Below are 20758 nucleotides of genomic sequence, written 5' to 3' on the forward strand. Positions count from 1 at the left end.
AATGCATTTGTTATAAAGCGTGGCTCAGATCCTCAGGTGGTAGATGGTGATGTAGCTCCAGTGCAGCCTTAATTGGTACAACGGCTTTGTGAGGTGATGTCTCTCAAATAACAGGCACTCAAGTTTCTGAGATGCACTGTTGGTTCAAATGCACATTGTATAATCCAGACCATATTTGTTTGGGGGTAAGGGCAAAGAACTGAGGATGCAAAAAACTGTATCTTTCTGCATGGGCACTCATCCAGCCAGAGGGCAACAGCAGAACCCCTTTTTCCCAATAGGCTGAGGATCCTGATGAAGTTAATGTTCTCTGAAGACCATCTCACTTGAAATCAAGTTCACTTATGACCTTTTCTGAGCAGCAGGGCAAGAAGATCCATAATGCAGAGGCAGTCACACAGAAGACGAGGATGTGATTTTTTAAATGAATGTTTTATTCATGAACTACTTATAAAAATGTGTAAAATACACTCAAATATATTTGATTTGTTGTCTGAAGCTAAAAATATAAAAATATACTTAACAAACGCATAAATTAAATTGACAAGAGTAGCACAATTCTGTGTTCACCCAGTGTTTGTTAGGAACACAAACAGAAGCAATTATATAGCATATGAGAATGGAATATGTGCTGAAGACATTTTTCAGTCACTTTACTCCAGGCACTGGCAAACAATTTATGGCTAACCATATTCAAAACCATGTTCTTTTTTTCTCTGTGAGCCCTGCTAGAGGGCAATATATATTTAGCTACTTGATGTTACTCACAGTATTTCTTTAGCTTTCAAATAAAACAAAACCCAACAAAGTCATGCATTTCAATCTACCAGCATCATGTGCCCGAATTCCGCAGCATTTGCTAAATGTAGGCAGCTCCAAGTCCCCAGTATTTCCTACCAGTCTTAAAAAACACCTCATTCTGAACCAGCTGTTGATCTGTGAGGTCATTGCCAGCGGACCCCTTAAGCATTGGCCATCCCAACAGGTGGGGAGTTTGACTCTGTCAGCTTGGGAGTTAGTCAAGGGCACAGGGTGTAACGGGAGCTGCCCATGTGCTGCAGTGAGCTCTCACCTCTCATTCAAAGGCACAACCTCTCGGGGCTGTGGGTCCCACAGCTCACAGAGCCCAAACATCTGTGACAGGGCCATGAGGGGAGTGACTGCTGTTTTAGGCTGTATCTCTGAATGTCAGATGCGTTTCTCCGCTCTGTGACCCTGGGAAGAGATGCTAATGCAGTGATTAGGCGGTTGCTGGTCTCATTCCTTTTGTCCACATATGAACTCCCAGGCTGAGGAGCACGGCTGTGTGCTGATGTACTCCTATCTGCTCAGTATTTAACTTTCTGCTTTCTAAGTCAAAGCACGGATAGCCGTATACAATACACAATATAAACGTAAAGCTCACACATTCTTTTTTCCGTTCTACAACTGAAATGAAATTCATAGCATATCACGGCATAAAATAATATTTCTGTCAATTTCAGGCACGTATATAAGCTGTATAAATAACTATAGCAGCAGAGAAAAACGTATAAAGTTGCACTTTTATGACATCTTCACAGTATGCCTTTCTCTCACTCACTTTTGTGTTCCATTAGTAACAAAAAATATCATTTATCAACTCCAGCTATGCAAAATCTACTTCTTTACTATGATCGGTAGTGGATCTTGTAATTTTATTGCACAGATTAAAAACATTTATTATATTTTTTTTCATTATTAAATAACTTTCAATACAAAAAATTTGAATCAAACTGAAAGCCCAACCCTACAAGTGCTTCAGAAGTTGCATGTTATTTTTCAGACTCGCATTCCAGTTGACTTTCATCAAAGAAGTACTCAGGTAGCTTTGTGGACAATGAGGAGATTCACAGGACTGGGCTCCGAGTGTGCAAACCTTAGCTTATGGATCAGCAATAACACTAGCCTTGCTTTATAACATTATTATCGGGAAACATCAATAAAGGAGTTCTGAACATCATTCAGATGTTCAAAGCAGAAACATCCTCTTCATCAGAGGATGTCTTTTTCCTTAAGAGCTGTCTTTGTGCAGTACAAAGGCTCCTTCAAGTCCGCTCTTGTTACATTAACAATTTCCCTTTGGTTCTGCTATTTAGCTTACAGGCACAGTAAATATCATTAATTACACGGATAAGTAGGTGTCTCATATTAAAAAATGCTACATATATACTTTTAACTTATTCTCAGTTGTTTAACACTGGTTTCATATGACCAGAATTGGCCAGAAAGCAGAACCAGAGCCATAAGGTGTATGTACATCTCTTGCATGAGATGTAAAGCTGTTCAAGAGCATTGTGCCAGAGTATGTAAGGTAATCTGCCCTCTTACTAAGGGAAAAGGAGGAAGAGGCTTGTGAACTGTGTCAATTATTTGCTGAGAGAAAAGACAAAAAGGTTTGCTGTGACATCATCGTTTTGGGTGCAGAATTGCAAACTGTAGGTGCTGCTAACTGAGCAGAGAAACATTAAAGTGAAGAGCAGAACAATGCACGCCCTTCTGAAAACAATTAACAGTATACAAACGCAGTAGCATGCAATCAGACTTCTGCCATCCAATCATGTATTATTGAGCCACTTCCATTTCCCTCAGCATAAAAAAATGACACAGTAATATACAGTGAGATAATTTATAGAGTGTATTTGGTATGTCCTCCCAGTGTAATTGCACTGCTGGTGAGTAACACGATCGCCTTTCCTCAGCTACTGCTGCAAAAGGAGAGTACTGATGCAGTGCACGTCACACAAAAGCAATTTTCATGATGCCCTAAGTTCAGCTGTTATTAGTGGAGCCAGCAATCAGTCTAAAGCTGCCATGTTTTTGACCTTGCTTGCTAACATGAAGTCTACATAGCAAAAGAAACAGAGAAGGAGTAGGCCTGCAGTAAATCTGCCCCATTCTTTGTGCTTTTGCCTACACTTCTCTCCATGAAAGGGGCTTCCACTGTGATGCCGTTTCCTTCTTCAGATCCCACTGCGGGCGCTGAACCTTGAGGTTCGTGCGAGGGCCGAGAGGGATGCACAAGAGGAATGAGCCATGTTCTCGGACAGAGCTACCTAAGAGGTTGAATGAGCCTGCAGGTTCTGAGCTTCTGCAGCACCTGAGGGCGTTTGGTCAAGAAAGGATGAGACTCCAGCTGCAGTAAGAAGGAAGAGGCACTGTCAGGCTGGGTCCTTCTCTGCAGGAAGACCAGAGTGACATAGAAACGCACAATCTTGCTGGTTCTGTTTTGGAATGACTTAAGAAAACTCTGTCAGAGAAACCTTGCAGATTCCTTCACCCACTGTCACACAGGTGTTCCTACTGCAGGGAGAGTATGGCTCCAATAAGTCATGGCAAAGTCACAGCAGTCTTGTCAAAGAGCCACTGCAGTTTCTAACTCAGGCACTTAGCTTAGATGTATTGGTGGCTCTCTGGAGGCCCTCAGGAATACTGATTTCTCTGCAAAACAGAAGTGGAATCTAAGCACTTGTCTCCAGCAGCAGGCTACGTTTTTTTTCCAGGTAATGAATGGGTAGATAGATGAAAGGAGAACTAACAAGCACTTCCTTCTTGTGAAGAACCACTGTGTGTTGCCTTTTTTCTATTTAACTGAAGAGGTTTTATAAAGAAAAAGAACAGCTGAACAGTGTTCAGATCAGTTCCTTGAAGAAGAAGCCTCTTTCACAGAGGAAAGAAGATGTTCGTAAACTGCCTGGCTGGGCAGGACACCTGGTGGATGCTCCTGGATTACACTCCTAGCTAATCACAGGATGCTCTGAGTGCATCTGATGATTAGCACAGCGAGCTAATTATCCTGTGAGACTGCATTCCCTGGGTTACAAATGAGCCTTTTTCTATTCCACCTGCCCTTGTAGTAGTGACATGAGCTAACATTAAAGCAGAGGAGTCCTGTGTGGACATGCTTTCCGTCTGTGAAAGCAAACAGCCCTTGAAGGAGACCTGCACTCAGGCTCAGGCAGCTACGCTGCAAGCACCTTTAGGCTGAAGCCAATTGTGTGAACTGTGGTATATATATCTTTGTAGGTCTTTATCTCAGTAAGTTTGCAATCTCTCTCATTTTTAAGCAGTCACACTGTTTTAATGAATTTGAGAGCCTTCACATCCTTACATATCTCTTAAGATAAGTGTAAAAAGAATTTTCTTGAACAGCTTTCTTGTTATAACTGTACACAAGTACAAATGCACAGACACATGCTGTGCTCTGATTCTGTTCTCTGAAACCAGGGTGAAGAAACCAGAGAGTGACCTGCTCCCCTCCAAGGATGTGTGTGGGGCAAGTCAGCGAGACTTCACGGCAGCATGTGTTGTTTGATATTTTTTTACTATGTCACATTAGACTGAAACAGTTGCTTCTAGTGAGGTGGACCCTATGTTACGTGGCTGTTATCAAGTTCTGTAAAAGATATGTCATAGTGGTATGAGTGGTGTGGATTTCACCCATTTCACAAGCAGTGAGATTAAAGTGTAGAGTAGCTTTGTAATTCTTATACAGGACTACTGTTCTCTTTCTTAATAGTAGCTTATTTCACCTTAAATACTGAACTAATTAAAAGAAATTAATGAGGCTCTTCTTGTAGGATTTTTCTGTGTGTTAAATGTCAATACATAACCTGCCCCAAATGCAGCAGCCCTGTTAACAAATGCAATTTAAAATAGTTTATGTAGAACAGTTTACAAAAACTGTGATAAGAAAAAATAGTATTATCTGAAGCTTAATATTAATATAAACATTATAGAAAAAAATACATATTTACATAATGCCAAAATACAATTATATACATTAATATCTATTACACTTAAATTATATAATATCTTTAAAAAAAAACACCAGACCAATAAATAATACACAGTCTCAATAGAAAGGTCTGGTACCTTTCTAGTGCACGAAATACAAATATAAAACAAACAAACAAACCCCTACTTAACACATGTGGTCAAAAAAGCAGGTGTCTGTAACATTCTTAGTGCCTTGAATAAACAGCATCTGAAAGCAAGAAATACCGTGATTAGAAAAAAAAAAAGAACACAGGTAGCTTCACGTTCATCTCTGCCTGTTCACTACAGTTCTCTGTAAGGCGGCTGTGGAGCAGGCTGGTGGCTGATGTAACCACTCAAGAGCTGATCTCACCTTTACTTCTGCTAGCATTTCCCAGCTTGTTGAAAACTCCCGTTACTTCAGTCTTTAGCTTCTGCCAAGCCTGGTCTGCCTGCTGATAACTGATTTCTATTAATGATCTTGACAAGGGATTGAGTGCAACCTCAGTAAATTTGCAGATGACACCAAGTTGGGAGGGAGTGTTGATCTGCCCGAGGGGAAAAGGGCACTACAGAGGGACCTGGATAGACTGGATCAATGGGCCAAGACAAACTGGATGAGTTTCAATAGGGCCAAGTGTCGGGTCCTGCACTTTGGTCACAACAACCCCAGGCAACCCTACAGGCTTGGAGGGAAGTGTCTGGAAAGTTGCCTGATGGAAAGGGACCTTGGTGTACTGATGGACAGTTGGCTGAACATGAGCCAACAGTGTGCCCAAGTGGCCAAGAAGGCCAATGGCATCCTGGCTTGTATCAGGAACGAGTGGTGAGCAGGACTAGGGAAGTCATCCTGCCCCGTTCTCAGCACTGGTGAGACCTCACCTCGAGTACTGTGATCAGCTTTGGGCACCTCAGTACAGAAAGGACATTAAGGTGCTGGAGCAGGTCCAAAGAAGGGCAACAAGACCTATGAAGGGCTTGGAGAATATGGCCTATGAGGAGAGACTGAAGGAACTGGGGCTGTTCAGCCTGTGGAAAAGGAGGCTGAGGGGAGACTTTATTCCCTCTTCCAGTATCTGAAAGGTGCTTACAGCAAGAGTGGGGTTGGTCTCTTTTCACTGGTGACAGGACGAGGGGAAATGGCCTCAAGGTGCGCCAGAGTAAGGTTAGGTTGGATATCAGGAAACACTTCTTTACAAAAAGGGTGGTTAAGCACTGGAATTGGCTCCCCAGGGAGGTGGTTGAGTCGCCATTCCTGGATGTGTTTAAAAACTGTTTGGATGTGGTGCTCAGGGACAAGATTTAGCAGAGGGTTGTTAGTTAGGGTAGTATGGATAGGTCGTGGTTGGACTTGATGATCTTTAAGGTCTTTTCCAACCTGAGTGATTCTTTGATTCTACAGACTAGATTCAAAAAAACCTGTTTTGATTCCTCATCCTATAACCTTAATTTTTACTGTCCAGTTTCAAAGAGCTACTGTGATCCTGCAGTCTCACCCTGAAAGCTTCTAAAAAGCTGCTAGGGATGAGCTCTACATAGAGACAAAGGCCACCTCTGTTCACATCTCCTGACTGGTCTCCATCCATGAGAACAGGAGGTGAAGGACTGTGCTAGTGCTAGGTCTGCTACTGCTGCCCCAGTAGGCCAAGGCAGGGATAGGAGGCACTGATGCGATGACTCCAGGAAGATGACTTCCCAATAGTAGCTCTGCTCTGTCCCCAGCCTCTCCTTAGCAATAACAATCACTTGAACTTTTCAGCACACCTCAGTTTAGGTCAGCAGGACCGTAATGTCCTGAAAGATCCACCTCTTACTAGGAATATCCAACAACCTTTTTAGGATTAGTTTAGGTTAGGTTTAGATTAGGTTTAGTCCTAGTTTAGGACTCTCTTCTGGAACACAATAGACTCCTGTTCACTATTAGCTATAATGGGAATCATGGTTGCATCTGTATGACTGGAACATTTCAGGAACATTTATCAACATGGGAACAGGATATGTGATCTGCTGTCTTCAGTACATGCCAGGGTCTGTAGTAATAATCGTTTCCCTAAGGCCACGAAACAAATCTAATCTTGCAGTGTTACTCAGAGCTGTTGTGCACTCCAACTGGTTGTTGAGAACCATGGTGCCTCAAGATGTAGCTAAGATGTGACCACAGCTGCTTCCTCTGTTTTCCACTGGGAAGTAAGACTGAGTTTCTCGACACTATTTTCTCAAACTTAACAGGGAGCTCAGACACCCAAATGGCTTAAGGGTTTTCAGGCAGTGAGCTATATGTGGGTTATACAACATTCAAGTGCTTTTGTGGGTGTAGCTCTAAATTCTTATTTCCAAGGAACTGGATATAGGCTAGGAAAAAGGAGCTGAAAGAAAGGATGGAGAGTTGTGGGAGTAGAAGAAAGCACAGCCTTGGATACCTACATAATCCATTAAGACAAGTAGAAGTTTCTTCAGAACACCTATATAGTCAACAGAAAATGGGGAAAATACAGAACAGAAGCTGAACGCCAAGGATGACAGAGGAGACCAGGAATTCCAAGCAGTCTCAGTATGCTGAAAAACAAGGTAAAACAGGAAGCCAGCATCAGGACAGGGAAAGGATTCAGTTCATCCAACAGCATAGGAATCATAAAGTGCAAAACTCTCTCTGTCTCTCCCCTATGCATGAGGGCAAGTAAGAGCAGCAAGAGAAGTTACAAATACTTCACAGAATCATTTAAGTAGGAAAAGACCTTCCAGATCACCACATCCAACCATCACTACTAATGAAGGAGTTAGAATTGCAGAAACATGGTTGTTAAGTCCCTTATGAGGCTGATGGTTGAGAGTAACAAGAAAACACAAGTGAAGAAATGAATGTCCAAGAAGAGAACAAATATCAGTGATGAGGGATTGAGAAATCTGCCCCCTGGATTACACTGTCAATGATCTATTAAATTTGAAATATCCCATAATTTGATAATTTTCCACTTACCTCTGTGATACTCAGGATTCACATTTTCATATATTGGAAACAAAGGATTTTCTTGTTCACTGCGAAGTTTTCTGGCTCTTAACACATCTCTCACACATTGATGCAGATACACATATTGACACTGCAAAATATACACATATATTTTTAAGTCACCCTGGGAAAAGTAATTACAGGCTGACTCCCTCAGGCAGAATCAAGAGCAGTGTTATAAATGAAAATATACTTCTAGAATTCACCTCTTTTTTATTGTGGTAATACAGTAGACTTTTATAATAATCTGTTTTTAAAAACAGTATCATTAAAACATAATTAAACATAAACACGTTTTGACTGATTATATCATGACTGAAAGCTTCATCAACTGCAAGGCATAGTTTGACATAATGCTGTGTTGGATAGCTGCTACTCTGAATGCTTTGTATAATTTATGTGCAACTACTAATACGTAAAGGGAAGCATGTGGAAGAAACAAACAGCTTCCTGGATTTTTTTTTTTCTCTGAAAAGAAATATTTTCTACAGATGTTATTAAAGTATAAAAATATTTCATAGAACTTTGATGAATGCCTTTTTTTTTTTTTTTTTTTTTTTTTATCCCATATAGGTTATAAAGTTGCTTCTGAACACACAATGAATGACGATCATCTTTCTGCAGAATGCCTTTCACTAGAAGGGAGCTGAGATGACATTCACAACCAATGCAGAGATGGTCACCATGATCAAACTACCATTACGAAACAGATTGTTAAATCCCCATGTGTTGTCACTATTTCTCGCTTATAAAATGAGTCATTACCGTTTTCTGATTAGTGTAGAATGGTACCCAAAAATTAGCAAAGCATCTTTATGTATCACAGAATCACAGAATGGTTTAAGTTGAAAGGGACCTTCAAGATCATCTGGCTCCAACCCCCAGCTATAGGCAGGAGTCATGGTTTTATGCTTTTTTTTTTGTTTTTAGTATTCTGCATCAAAACATCATGCAGTGCACTGGGTATTAAACTGTTAATGCCCCAATTCCAGGTACCTATCCCCGTACATTACAGAAGTCACAGGATCTGGTCCTTCAGGGTGGAGTGCTCTCTTACTGCCTGGCAGTGGGTGCTGGAGGCTGCTTTCCTAGCTGTTCCAAGCTCTTCAGGTTTGAATTGGTCTCAGGAACTCTCTCTCTCCTAACTTATTTGATTTATTAGTCTCAATTTCAATCAGATTGTATTATATTGTGTTATCTTGCATTCCGATATCATAGTAAAATAAGTTTTCCTCCATAGATTGTTGCCGCTGTTTTTTCTCCCTCCCTTCCCATTTTTGTGGGGCCGGGGTGGGGGGGGGGGGAGGGCAGGGGCGTACTGCCCCCCTTGTCATGGGCAGAGATTGATCTAGTCAACTCCGTGACAGCAGGAACACCTCCCTTTAGAACAGGTTGCTCACAGCAACCATCCAGCCTGGCCTTGGATACTTCACAGAATCACAGAATCACAGAATCACCTGGGTTGGAAGGGACCTCAAGGATCATGTAGTTCCAACCCCCCTGCCTAGCAGGGCCACCAAACACACACATTCAGATCAGGTTGCCCAGGACCCCGTCCAACCTGGCCTTAAACACGTCCAAGGACGGGGCATCCACAACCTCCCTGGGCAGCCCGTTCCAGGGCCTAACCACTCTCCTTGTAAAGAACTTCCCCCTAACATCCAACCTAAATCTTCCCTCCTTCAACTTCGATCCATTTCCCCTAGTCCTGCTGTTGTCAGCCCTTTTGAAGAGTTTACTCCCCTCCTGGGTGTAGGTTCCCTTCAGGTATTGATAGGCTGCAATGAGGTCACCCCGCAGCCTTCTCTTCTCCAGGCTGAACAAGCCCAACTCCCTCAGCCTGTCCTCATAGGGGAGGTGCTCCAGCCCCCTGATCATCTTAGTCGCCCTCCTCTGGACCCTTTCCAAAATCTCAATGTCTTTCTTGTACTGAGGGCTCCACACCTGGACACAGTACTCCAGATGGGGCCTCACAAGAGCCGAGCAGAGAGGGACAATCACCTCCCTGTCCCTGCTGACCACCCCTCTCCTGATGGAGCCCAGGATCCCATTTGCCTTTCGAGCTGCCAGAGCGCACTGCTGGCTCATGTTCAGTCTCTCGTCCATCAGGACCCCCAGGTCCTTCTCTGCCGAGCTGCTCTCAAGGACCACTCCTCCCAGCCTGTACGGGTGCCTGGGGTTCTTCCGGCCCAAATGCAAAACCTTGCACTTTGCCGTGTTGAACCTCACCATGTTCACCCGAGCCCAGCCCTCCAGCCTGTAGAGGTCCCTCTGAATGGCATCCCTTCCTTCTACTTCCAGGGAGGGGCATCCACAGCCTCACTGGGCAACCTGTCCCAGTGTCTCACCACTCTCACTGTGAAGAATTTCTTCCCAATATCTAGCCTAAATCTAGTCTCTTTCAGCTTTTTCATTTCCTCTCATCCTGTTGCTATCTGCCCTTCTTGCTCCACCTCAAAGACATGATTTCTCAATAAGCATGCATTTCCTCTCCCCAGATCTTCAATCTATTTTCCATAAGAAATTTAGCTATCTTTCTGCGCATTTTTCTCAGTGCTTTGGCTCTTGGAAAGTGAGCATGCCTCCACTCTGCCCTGCTGACTATGGGGAAATGGATTCACCTCTGAGGATGACAAGCTCAGACTGAGAAGCTGTCTCCCTTCAAAGTGTTCTGTCATTAAGACAGTTCCAGGAAATCTCTCCTTTACATTCCCAGTGGTGCCTATATGCTTTTGTGACTTTTGTATCTATCAAGAAGCTCAGCCACTGATATTCTTGTTTCCAAATTGCAAGAAAGAGCTCCATTAGTACCAAGCTACAGGCAGACCCATCAAACACATTCCGATTGCTCTATTAACAGTTCAGAAAAAATCTAAAGACTGCTTTCACAGCTCTCCTTCATTAAATCAGCTTCTAAGTGGTTAGCTGCTATTAATGTAAAGTGATTTTCTTGCATTTTTAAAAGCACAGAAAGAAATCCCAAATACTCTTTCTGCACTTGTAGGATATATGTACTTCCAGCACAGTATGTTAGAGTCTGATCAATTTTTCCAACACCATTAATGAAAATGGACAGAGCAGCTCAATAAAAATCACACTTTAAAGCCACAAGGTCACAGTGCCAGGAGTTTTAAAATTATATACACCTAATTTTTCCATTCTCCATTCCTTTTCCCCATTACATCTACCTATGTTCACCTTCTCACTCCACACCCAAAGGAGTTCTCTCTGTTCAGAGCTCAGTTGCTGGACACTGTAATAACAGAACAGCATGCTGTGAGGTGTCCGCTGCATCACGCTGATGGGGTGATATTGGTACAGTGCCAAGGGACTATAGGAAGCATTGCCATCACTTGTTGGGGCTTGCACCTGCTGTATGAGCCAATGGAAATAAACCTGAACTAGAGATTCTAAATGTATCTAACAAGTATTTCATAATGGAATAACTGTGAGGTGCGTTAAGATGAGAGATTATTAAATAATGCAGCTGGTGTTGGTGTACTGTAGGCTATCCAAAACTTACCTCTGTTTGAACCATGTGAACCCGGTGAAGCCTTAGATCGTGCACTGCTGCATAAATGTCAACAGTGTCCTTTGAATCCAGTTGCTGCAGAATTCGGTCCAGTGCAATGAACGTGCCAGTCCTGCCAACACCAGCACTGAAAAAGAAAGCAACCCAAAAGGTTTAAATGGAGATGGATCGACACATGCAATACTTCTGTACAGTTAGATTTCCGGAATGAGAACTTCCTGGTCAACTGGCATCTCTGGGACTTTAAAGATCATCTAGTTCTACCTTCCCTGCTTTGGGCAGTGACACCTTCCACAAGACTGGGCTGCCCTAAGCTCCACCCAACCTGGTCTTGAATGCTTCCAGGGATGGAGCATTCACAACTTCTCTGGATAACCAGTTTTAGTGTGTCACCACTCTCATAGTGAAGAAATAAGAGGATGAGAGGAAGAGAGGAAAGGATGTAGCCAGACTCATCCTTGGGTATACTTCCTGTTCGGAACATGTTCTTGTGATCCAGATGTTGAGTCACAACCAGCAGCACACAGACAATTTAAGAATGCACAAAGCATAAGAGCAATTGCAGCTGCTGAAATTTCGAAGTACACTCCAGTGGATCCCAAAAGACACAGTAGTTTCTGGGGCTTCTCCAGGGTAAGATTGTGAATGATTTTATATGCCTTGGGAATGCTGCTCAGAGGTATGTGGGAATCTACACCCATTGATCATCTCTCAGGTTGTGTGACCGAATACTTGGGATCTTCCCAACAGAATGCAGAAAAGCTCTGTGCTGCTGACTTTTTGCTGCTGCACATACCTGCAGTGCACAACAGTTGGTCCCGTGTCTGGGGTCCTGTTGATATAATCCCTTACAGTTCTGACAAACTGGATCAGAGACTGGGTGGTCTCTGGCACTCCGTGATCTGGCCACACGGTGTAATGGAAATGACGAATGAGCTTTGTTGAGTCAAGCTGCTCCTCCTGTTGAGGTACAAAGGTGTGGGTCATCAGAACAGCCAAGAGATGAGAGGACACACACATACACAGCCTCCATGCAATTTCAGAATGCCACAGCTACTACCAGAGATGAACTGGACATTATGCACCTGTGATACAGCAGAAGAAACCTTCCTCATTTAGCCTTGCAGGTTTTTTTAAGTCAAATAATAATATAAAAAGAAAAAAAAAGATGAATGGAAACATACACTGCAGATTTTAAACTCTCGTATTGTCCATTCTGGAAGCACCGATTCAGACAGCATTTCAACTATCAGGTCTCCATAGTACAAGGAATCCTGGTCAAGGGGCCAGTAGTGATCACACTTCACCTGCAGGGACATGGAAAAAGATTGATTCATTGTCAATAATAGCTGGAAACAAAGCTTTAATACAGCACTGGCAGGAGCAGATTTCAGACCTTCTGTGCCTAAAGGATGAAGGAAGAACTACAGAATCAAAGAATCATCTAGGTTGGAAAAACCTTGAACATCATCAAGTCCAACCATCAACCTGACCTACTAAGTCCCTTAATGCCATGTCCACATGTCTCTTAATTACCTCCAGGGATAGAGACTCCATCACTTCCCTGGCAGCCCATTCCAGTACTTGACCACCCTCTCTATGAAGAAACTTTTAATAACGCTCAATCTAAACCTTCTCTGACACAATTTGAGACCATTTTTCATATCCAATCGCTTGTCACCTAGAAAGGAGACTGGCAGCATCCTCACTGCAGCCACACTTCAGGTGGCTGTAGACAGCAGTGAGGTCTCCCTTCAGCCTCCAGATGCCAATTCCCTCAGCAGCTCCTCATTAGACTTGTTTTTTAGCCTCTTCACCAGCTTCATTGTTCTTCTCTGCACATGCTCAAGCAATTCAACGTTGCTCTTGTACTGAGGAGCCCAAACCCGAACACAGTACTTGAAATGAGGTCTCACCAGTGTTGTGTATAAGGAAACAATCTCTTCCCAGTCCTGCTGGCCACACAATTTCTGATGCAGACCAGGATGCCATTGGCCACCTTGGCCATTTGGGCACACTGCTGGCTCATGTTCACCAGGCTGTTGAGCAGCATCCCCAGCACTCTTTCTGAGCAACTTTCTAGCTGTTCTCTCCCAAGCCTATACTGCAGGGTTGTTATGTCACAAGCTCAAGACCCAGCACTTAGCTATTATGGCTGTTGAATGCCATACAATTGGATTTGGTCCTTTGACCCAGCCTATCTATATCCCTCTGCAAAGCCTTCCTACCCCCAAGCAGATCAACAGTGCTGCATAACCTGGACTTGTCCATAAACTTACTAAGGATGCACTTGATTCCCTCAATCCAGATCACAGATAAAAAATGTTAAACAAAAACGGCCCCAGTTCTGAGCCCTGGGAATGACTTTATTAATCAGGTCTCCAAATAGGTCAAAGTCTGCCATCTGGAAATCCGAAGCAGTACTTCTTCTAACTGTATTCCTTACTTCACAAAAGACCAAAAACTCTATCACTTCACAATCCCTGTGCCCAAGGCATCCTCCAACAACCACATCATCCACAAGCCCTTTCCTGTATGCGAACAGCAGGTCAAGTGGGGTACTTTCTCCAGCTAGCTCCCTCACCACCTGCGTCAGGAGGTTATCCTCCACACACTCCAGGAATCTCATAGACTGCTTCACCTTTACTGTACTGTATACATATGGGAAATGGAAGATGTCCATGAGTATAAGAAAGAAAGGCAGTACTAACAGCAATTGAAATAAGAGACCAATGTCCCCTTCTGCACTGTCAGATCAACAGACAGGCACTGGGATGGGAAAGAATATGGATGAGGCTAAAAGAGAGAGTTCTCATCACCAATGTTTGTGATGGGGGAACAGGAAGTGCTTCACTGATGTCTTTTTCTGAATGCCACAACCTTTTCTGTGACATCTCTTCCCAGAGCTCTGCACAGATAAGAACCAGGCTTCCAGCACATGCTTCCCTGCCTCCTTCTGAGATGTGACAGTGGGATGCCACTGTGAGCCAGTACGGTGCAGTAAGAGACGGCTTGCTGCCTGGCCTGAATCTGTTTTCTCCATTAAGGAAAAACAACAAGCAAAAAGAAAATATTGCTATATATCCACTGGAAGAACACCACTTCGAGCTGATTTAACCTTTTAACAGATCTAGTCTGTGTCTTACAGAGAAGGTGCAGGACATGGTCACACTTGCAGAGCTGGACTGCTCAGACAGCTAAATATTGTCTACCTATGCTTGCACTCAATCAAGCCGTTAGGTGTGTGAGTGGTCTCTTTGCTTACAACATCAGGGCTTATCAAAGGGATGCCACATATTTTTTTGCAGGTGGTTGTCCTTAAGGGAATCATATTAGTACTAGTGAACAAAGTGCTGGATTAGAGACCAGAAGCACTGATGCTGCATGATCTTGGGATGGTCACTGCATCCTAACTTTACAGACTTTAAATTCGCCTCCTGTCTTTAGATTACAGCTTCCGTCTCTTACTGTGTATACTTTGAGTGGGGCTTTTGGCATCAGCATGATGCAAATAATAAGCATAAACATTGAATAAACATTAAAACATTGATAATGACATTATAAAATAAAATTAAAAAGAAAACAATAATTAAGTCATTATTGATAAAGAAAAGTCACTGCTCACCCGGCCCTTCTCAACACACTGGGTTACCATGACAATATTGTGCACATTTTGTTCCCATGCCATCTTCCAGAACTCATCTTTAGTGCCAGGCAAAGGACCCTGAGTTGCTATGTATTCCCTGCGGAAATTATTGCCCTGCAAGAAAAGACAACTTCATTAGTTTCCATAAAGGCAGAAAAAAAGATCTTCTAGCAACTGAACAAGCCACAGAGTTACAGTCTGCAGCAATGATGCCCTTGCTGGGACAACAGCTTTGAGAGCTGAGTTACCGCCTTAGACCTCAAAGCAGAAGGCTGGTGGGCGCAGAGAGAAGGAAGAGACTGCAGAAGTGTATATAAATACTATTCCTTTTGTAACAGTTAAAGTTTTGCATTGCTATATTGTGTCCAGCCCAGTATCAAGCAATTTTGGAACGAGTAGGAGTTTTTGTTTCAGTTCTGATGCTTTTAATATATTAGCTGACTTCTAGCTTGAAATTTATATTGTTAAAACTACTGCTATTATCAATCAACTCTCTACTAAATGACATTATTGTAATCTCGGCCAGTTTCACCATCAGACAAGGTGCCAGCACTGTCAGGATGAGCTGCAGCTTCACACTGAGGATGCCACCTGCAGTGATAGCTACAGTTGTTGTGGACAGTGTATAAAATCAGTGACCTTTGAAAATGTGTCCTTGGCCAATTAGACCTGCTATCTTACATAACTATAGGAATCTAAGAAAGTGTCCTTGAGTGCTAGCTGAACCACTCAAAGCTAACTTAATGGCAGCCAGACAGAGCCTTTTAGCACACCTACAAAATAAGTTCTCAGACTTCCAGCTAAGATGAATAAATGAAGGGGGAAGGGAGGCCTTAAGCCTCCAGCTGCATATTCAGTTTTAGACGAAGGGCAAATAACCACTAAGGAAAGACTGTAAAATAACATCTGAGTCACTTACTGGTATATAGCTTGCATTAATGTAGTCTGAGCAAGGGTCATCATCCACATTGGAGAGCTTCACTCTTGATGTATCATCTAGGAAGAAAGCGATTACAAGATGCTTGCAGCTGGGTCTTGATTTTCAGTCCCTCTCCCATTTAAAGAAGTGCATTTGTGAAAGGACTGGTGAGATTATTACTGGGATTTTATATGGATGGCTAATTTAGAGGAATAACTGTTTATATTTGTACTGCCTCTTTCATCTAGGAGGGCTCTGAATTATTTCAGAGAGTACGAGGAGGACAAGTGAAAAGCAGGCAATGAATATTCAAGAATTCCTCTGCTAACTAGCACAGGATTTGTTAGGGCAATGAAAAAGCCACAAAAGCATCCTTTTACCTGACTGCAGTGTGCTGCTTTGGAGAAAAGTGCCCAGGGAGAAAAGTGCCCAAGGGCACTGTCCTTGAAAGAGCAGTAGTGCCAGAGCAGCCTGCATGGCTTCCAGAATAACCCCATCCAGAATAACCCCGTGTTAGCAGGCCAAGTGTCTCCCCTGGAAGCAGTGGCATCTCAACTGCTAGACAAGTACAGAGTGCTTAACCCACTGGCTGCCAATTTGAACACATGAGATGCTGTGAGGCTGTGCACTAAGGGCAGAACATGCCCAGCAGCCAAGCACTATGCTCCTCTTCCGTGCACAGAATCTGTTACCTCCAAAACTGCTAGACAAGAGATTAAAGGGGGCAATTTTCAGTAACAGGTCCTGCCCCAAAAGAACACAACTAACCTCATGTATGTCTTCCACAATCCAGAACCACACTAGCTCTAGACTGTGCAGCATGTTTGCTGACCTCAGAAGAAGAAACAGTCAACGTGGCTGTTAGCACTGAAGGGATGATACCCTCTACGTATACAACTTCAGTGTTATTTCTTCTACCCTTCTTCTATCCTTGTTATTAGCAGAGACTGAATGCTTGTAAAAGCTTGAGCTTTTTCTCTCTAGACTGAACACTAGTCACTACACCTCTAGTGCAAAACAGAATTACTGGTGTGTGAAGCCATTTGGGGCCAAACATCATATGCCTCCAAGCACCCAGACCTAAGCTGGCAGAGGTATTGCAACTCTGACAGAAATGAGAGAAAGAATTGGCTGCGCTCTCTTTTTTACTAGGCTCTCTGGAAAAAGTGACAAGTAGTTGGTGTGATGTAATATTACACAACCAAAACTAAAACTCACAAGGCAATATATTATTATATCGATTTTTTCCTCTGTTCTCTGGCAGCAGTGCTATGTCACATGTCTGGTTTCGACCCACGTCTTTTAAGTCCTGCAAAAAATGAGAAATAAAATGTCAGCTGAAAATAATTAAAGGATGTGATAACACAGGGGAGCAAGGTACTTATCAGCTCCTGGAGGCCATGGATAGGGAAAGACTGGTGGTTTTTTTTTGTTTGCTTGTTTTTTTAAAAACAAAATTAAATAGCTAATTATAATGGCATAAGGCAAGCACATGGCTGACAGGTGTTTTCCATGATTTGTCACATAGATGTGGCACACAGATGAATGCTCCTGACCTCAGGCATGTAGGTATCAGGTAGAACTGCCAGCCAGAAAATGCTGTGCCAAATGAAGAGCTGGTATTACAAGTGGAGTTCAGGTGAAACACTCAAAATTATTTTGGTTTGCGTGAGACAAACAAAAATATGATTCAACCAGCTCATGCCTTCATAAAGTAAGGTCCTTTGTCTAGATTTGGTTCCCACCTCATATTCCTTGGACAGGAGGTAGTTGGAGTCTGCTTGGAGTTTGGCGAAGTGTGCTTCAAAATGACTGATTTTGATCGGACTGAAATATTCAACAGGAGGAAGAAAATCAGACGATGAATCACAGTCATAATTTATTCAGTTATCTTTTTTAAGCTTTTTTAACTGTTTGTTTTTTTTTTTTTTTCTTTACCTGGAAGTTTTCCGGTTCCTAGAAATAATATTAAAAGAAAAAGAAACATTGTATTAGTGACACAATTGGGCCGCTCATCCAGGAAGCCATGTTAAAGTACTGCTCTCAGAAACAAAACTGATGACGTTACCCTTTTTGCCCCAAGTTCAGATGGACTGCCAGTGGTTTGTCCCTGCGAATGCTCAGCCTTGCTGTAGGTCTCTCATGGCCATTGCTGGAACAAGAAATAAGATACTTTCATTTCTGTTTTACCATTACAGTGCGTTACTGCTAAGAACTGCCGACAGTAGTGAGTGAACAGGCTATGGGGTAAGCCTAGGTTGGATATCAGGAAAAACTTATTTACAAAAAGGGTTGTTAAGCACTGGAATAGGCTGCCCAGGGAGGTGGTTGAGTCGCCATCCCTGGATGTGTCTAAAATCCGTTTGGATGTGGTGCTCAGGGACAAGATTTAGCAGAGGGCTGTTAGTTAGGGTAGCATGGTTGGGTTGTGGTTGGACTCAATGATCTTTAAGGCCTTTTCCAATCTGAGTGATTCTATGATTCTAAGACTTGGTTCCTCATCTGAAATGGTCTCAGTACAGCGTATCATTAAGGAGGGCATCCTATTTCCTATCAGCAATGCTGTTTCAGTCATGCAAAATAGTTTCAACAGATAAAGCATTTTTCAAAGTTGCGGCAGTATTTTGCTTTTTAAAAATGTATTCAAAATTCACTATTTAAAATTAATCTCTGATGTGAAACATACAACTATAATCAACAGAAAACTGAGAAGTTTGAATTAATGGCATGGACACTGAGGTAGTGTCACACTAACATTTTTGAACTGAAATAACAAAGTCTAAACAAACAGTTCCAAGAACTTCCCATATGTAATGGTTATGAAAATAATTTGAAACATTTCATTTTTTAAAAAAGATACTGAGTTTGTATGATAAGCCATTTTTTTCAGAATAATTCAGACTCTTAAAGAAAAGAGGTTGCAGAGATCCTTTATGAGACGATTCTTACAAATATCAGTAGATACTTGAAACTGCTATCAAGAAGATATTCACCGCTTGATATTTAAGTCATTCATTCTATAGTTACAGAATGGCCAGGGTTGGAAGGGACCTCAAGGATCATGAATCTCCAACTCCTCTGCCACAAGCAGGGCCACCAACCTTCCCATTTAATACCAGATGGGAAATACTGGTGTGTATAGATACTATTTCTTTAACACTTCAGTGCATTTCTTATATTAAAATAGCTTGACCTGATCTCATAACAGAGGCTGATAAAAGGACTCTACTTACCTAACTTTCTGTCTGCAGACAAATAAAGCAGTAACAGCCACCAACATTACAATTAGAAACAAACCAGCGCTCACACCTTCAATAACTCCAAAGAGGGGCTCTAAAAACAAAACAGTGTATTTATACATACACATTTTGAAGAAAATACATTAAGAATCACCAAAGCCCAGAGAATATGTTACCATTAGCTAGAGGAAATGGTTAAATTAAAGGAATCAAAAGTGTCTAAACAACTGAATTAAGCCTTGGTTTTCTGTCCTAATTTTTTCTAAATGTTATGCAAAACTTTTCATTCCCAACCACAGTAAAAGAAAGCACAGCATCATCATATAGGAATTTGGTTATCTTGTACTTTGAAGCTTTCTTGGCGACAACATCACTGAGAATTCACCCTTTCCTCTGCTGTCAGCAGCTCCACCAAGCAGACCTTTTAATTTTCAAATTCATGGCTTATCCATGGCAAATAATGGCCATGAATAAGCCACAGCTTCTACCTTATTTCAAAGTAGACTTTAGGACACTGCATGACAAAAACAAGTGGCTTTGTTCCACTCCTTCCAAACAGATCTGGATACCAGAGTCTTTTGAGTTGCAATATGTAATCACTTGCTACAATGACTGAAAAGCAAGCCTGAAACTAACCTGCCTCTGTAGTGATTGGTAATGAGAAGAAGGTGTCTGCAAAGAGTGGTTGAGGAAGTTCCTTTGGGTCTTCACTGAAGAGCTGGGTAAAAGCCCGTATGCTGATCCTAAAAAAAAAAAACCCAGTACAGTTTACAGTTACTAGTTAAATTTATCAGATGTTCAGAGCCCACTATGGAAAAATAAAAGATTAAGATAAAAAATGACTTGTCTTTTAGAAATAACTACAAACTTTCCATTGACCACAGGCTGCTCTTAAAACAGGTGCCTTAGATAAGTACCACAGCTGGGTGATGTAAATCCCAACCCAGCTATCACAGATGGAAGAACCCAAAGTCAAGAACGGGGCTCCTGCTGCTGGCACACACAGCCTGACAGCATCTGGAGACAGGGTCACAGGAACTGCAGTGGTAAGAGGATTCAGAAACACTTCTGAGAGTGGAGAGATGCTTTCCCTTCACGTAGGTAGGCTGTGTTAATGGAAAAATAGTAAAATGAAAAAGAACAATCCTCTTTGTTCTCCTGGTAATGTTAGTATTTCCCAAACTGAATTTTAGGGAAATGTGCCTTAATGAGAACAGAGAGGTAGGGGATCCCAGCAATGTGTTAATGACAGCGCACATCATGCCTCTCAGCTTCTTCACAATCTGGCATGTGCCTTCTGTTCATGTCACTGTCTGGTAAGCATCTTGCAGATCTCTTGGCAGGGTGTTTGCCTGCAAGAAGGGTGTGACTGAGCTGCACTGGAGCTCACATTTGGTTTCACAGCCTGTTCAACTCCTAAGCCTGGTCTTGGCAGTAGTGCTCTTCTATATCCTTCAGCAAACCCAGACAGCTCTGAACTGTGCCACGGATTAGAACAACCTGCACAATTTTCTACCTTGTCCCAAAGGACTTGTGTGAGTACATAGTGCCAAATCAACTCAGTGCAGCTTCTTGCCTTCTCTTGTTATGTAATCTTCTGACTTAGATGACTTTGTGTTTCTAAAGAGATATTTACTAA

General features: G+C 42.4%; 1 protein-coding gene across 1 annotated transcript in view; it reads right to left on the bottom strand.

Moving 5' to 3' along the window:
* Positions 1 to 413: 413 nt before the first annotated feature.
* The window catches only part of PTPRB (protein tyrosine phosphatase receptor type B), a 66464-nt gene continuing 46119 nt past the window's right edge, over positions 414 to 20758 (bottom strand). The window contains exons 22-34 of the mRNA XM_042816406.1: positions 19756 to 19862; positions 19114 to 19213; positions 17949 to 18032; positions 17819 to 17836; positions 17626 to 17707; positions 17099 to 17189; positions 15881 to 15957; positions 14941 to 15075; positions 12500 to 12622; positions 12112 to 12275; positions 11307 to 11442; positions 7754 to 7874; positions 414 to 5005 (exon numbers count right to left, since the gene is read on the bottom strand). Of these exons, the coding sequence (XP_042672340.1) occupies positions 4983 to 5005; positions 7754 to 7874; positions 11307 to 11442; positions 12112 to 12275; positions 12500 to 12622; positions 14941 to 15075; positions 15881 to 15957; positions 17099 to 17189; positions 17626 to 17707; positions 17819 to 17836; positions 17949 to 18032; positions 19114 to 19213; positions 19756 to 19862 (1261 nt within the window). The 3' untranslated portion in view covers positions 414 to 4982. The remainder of the gene's footprint in view (positions 5006 to 7753; positions 7875 to 11306; positions 11443 to 12111; positions 12276 to 12499; positions 12623 to 14940; positions 15076 to 15880; positions 15958 to 17098; positions 17190 to 17625; positions 17708 to 17818; positions 17837 to 17948; positions 18033 to 19113; positions 19214 to 19755; positions 19863 to 20758) is intronic.

The sequence above is a fragment of the Centrocercus urophasianus genome, unplaced genomic scaffold (genome assembly GCF_019232065.1).
Source record: "Centrocercus urophasianus isolate 14NV4802_14NV808 unplaced genomic scaffold, USGS_Curo_1.0 seq_15, whole genome shotgun sequence".
NCBI lineage: Eukaryota > Metazoa > Chordata > Aves > Galliformes > Phasianidae > Centrocercus > Centrocercus urophasianus.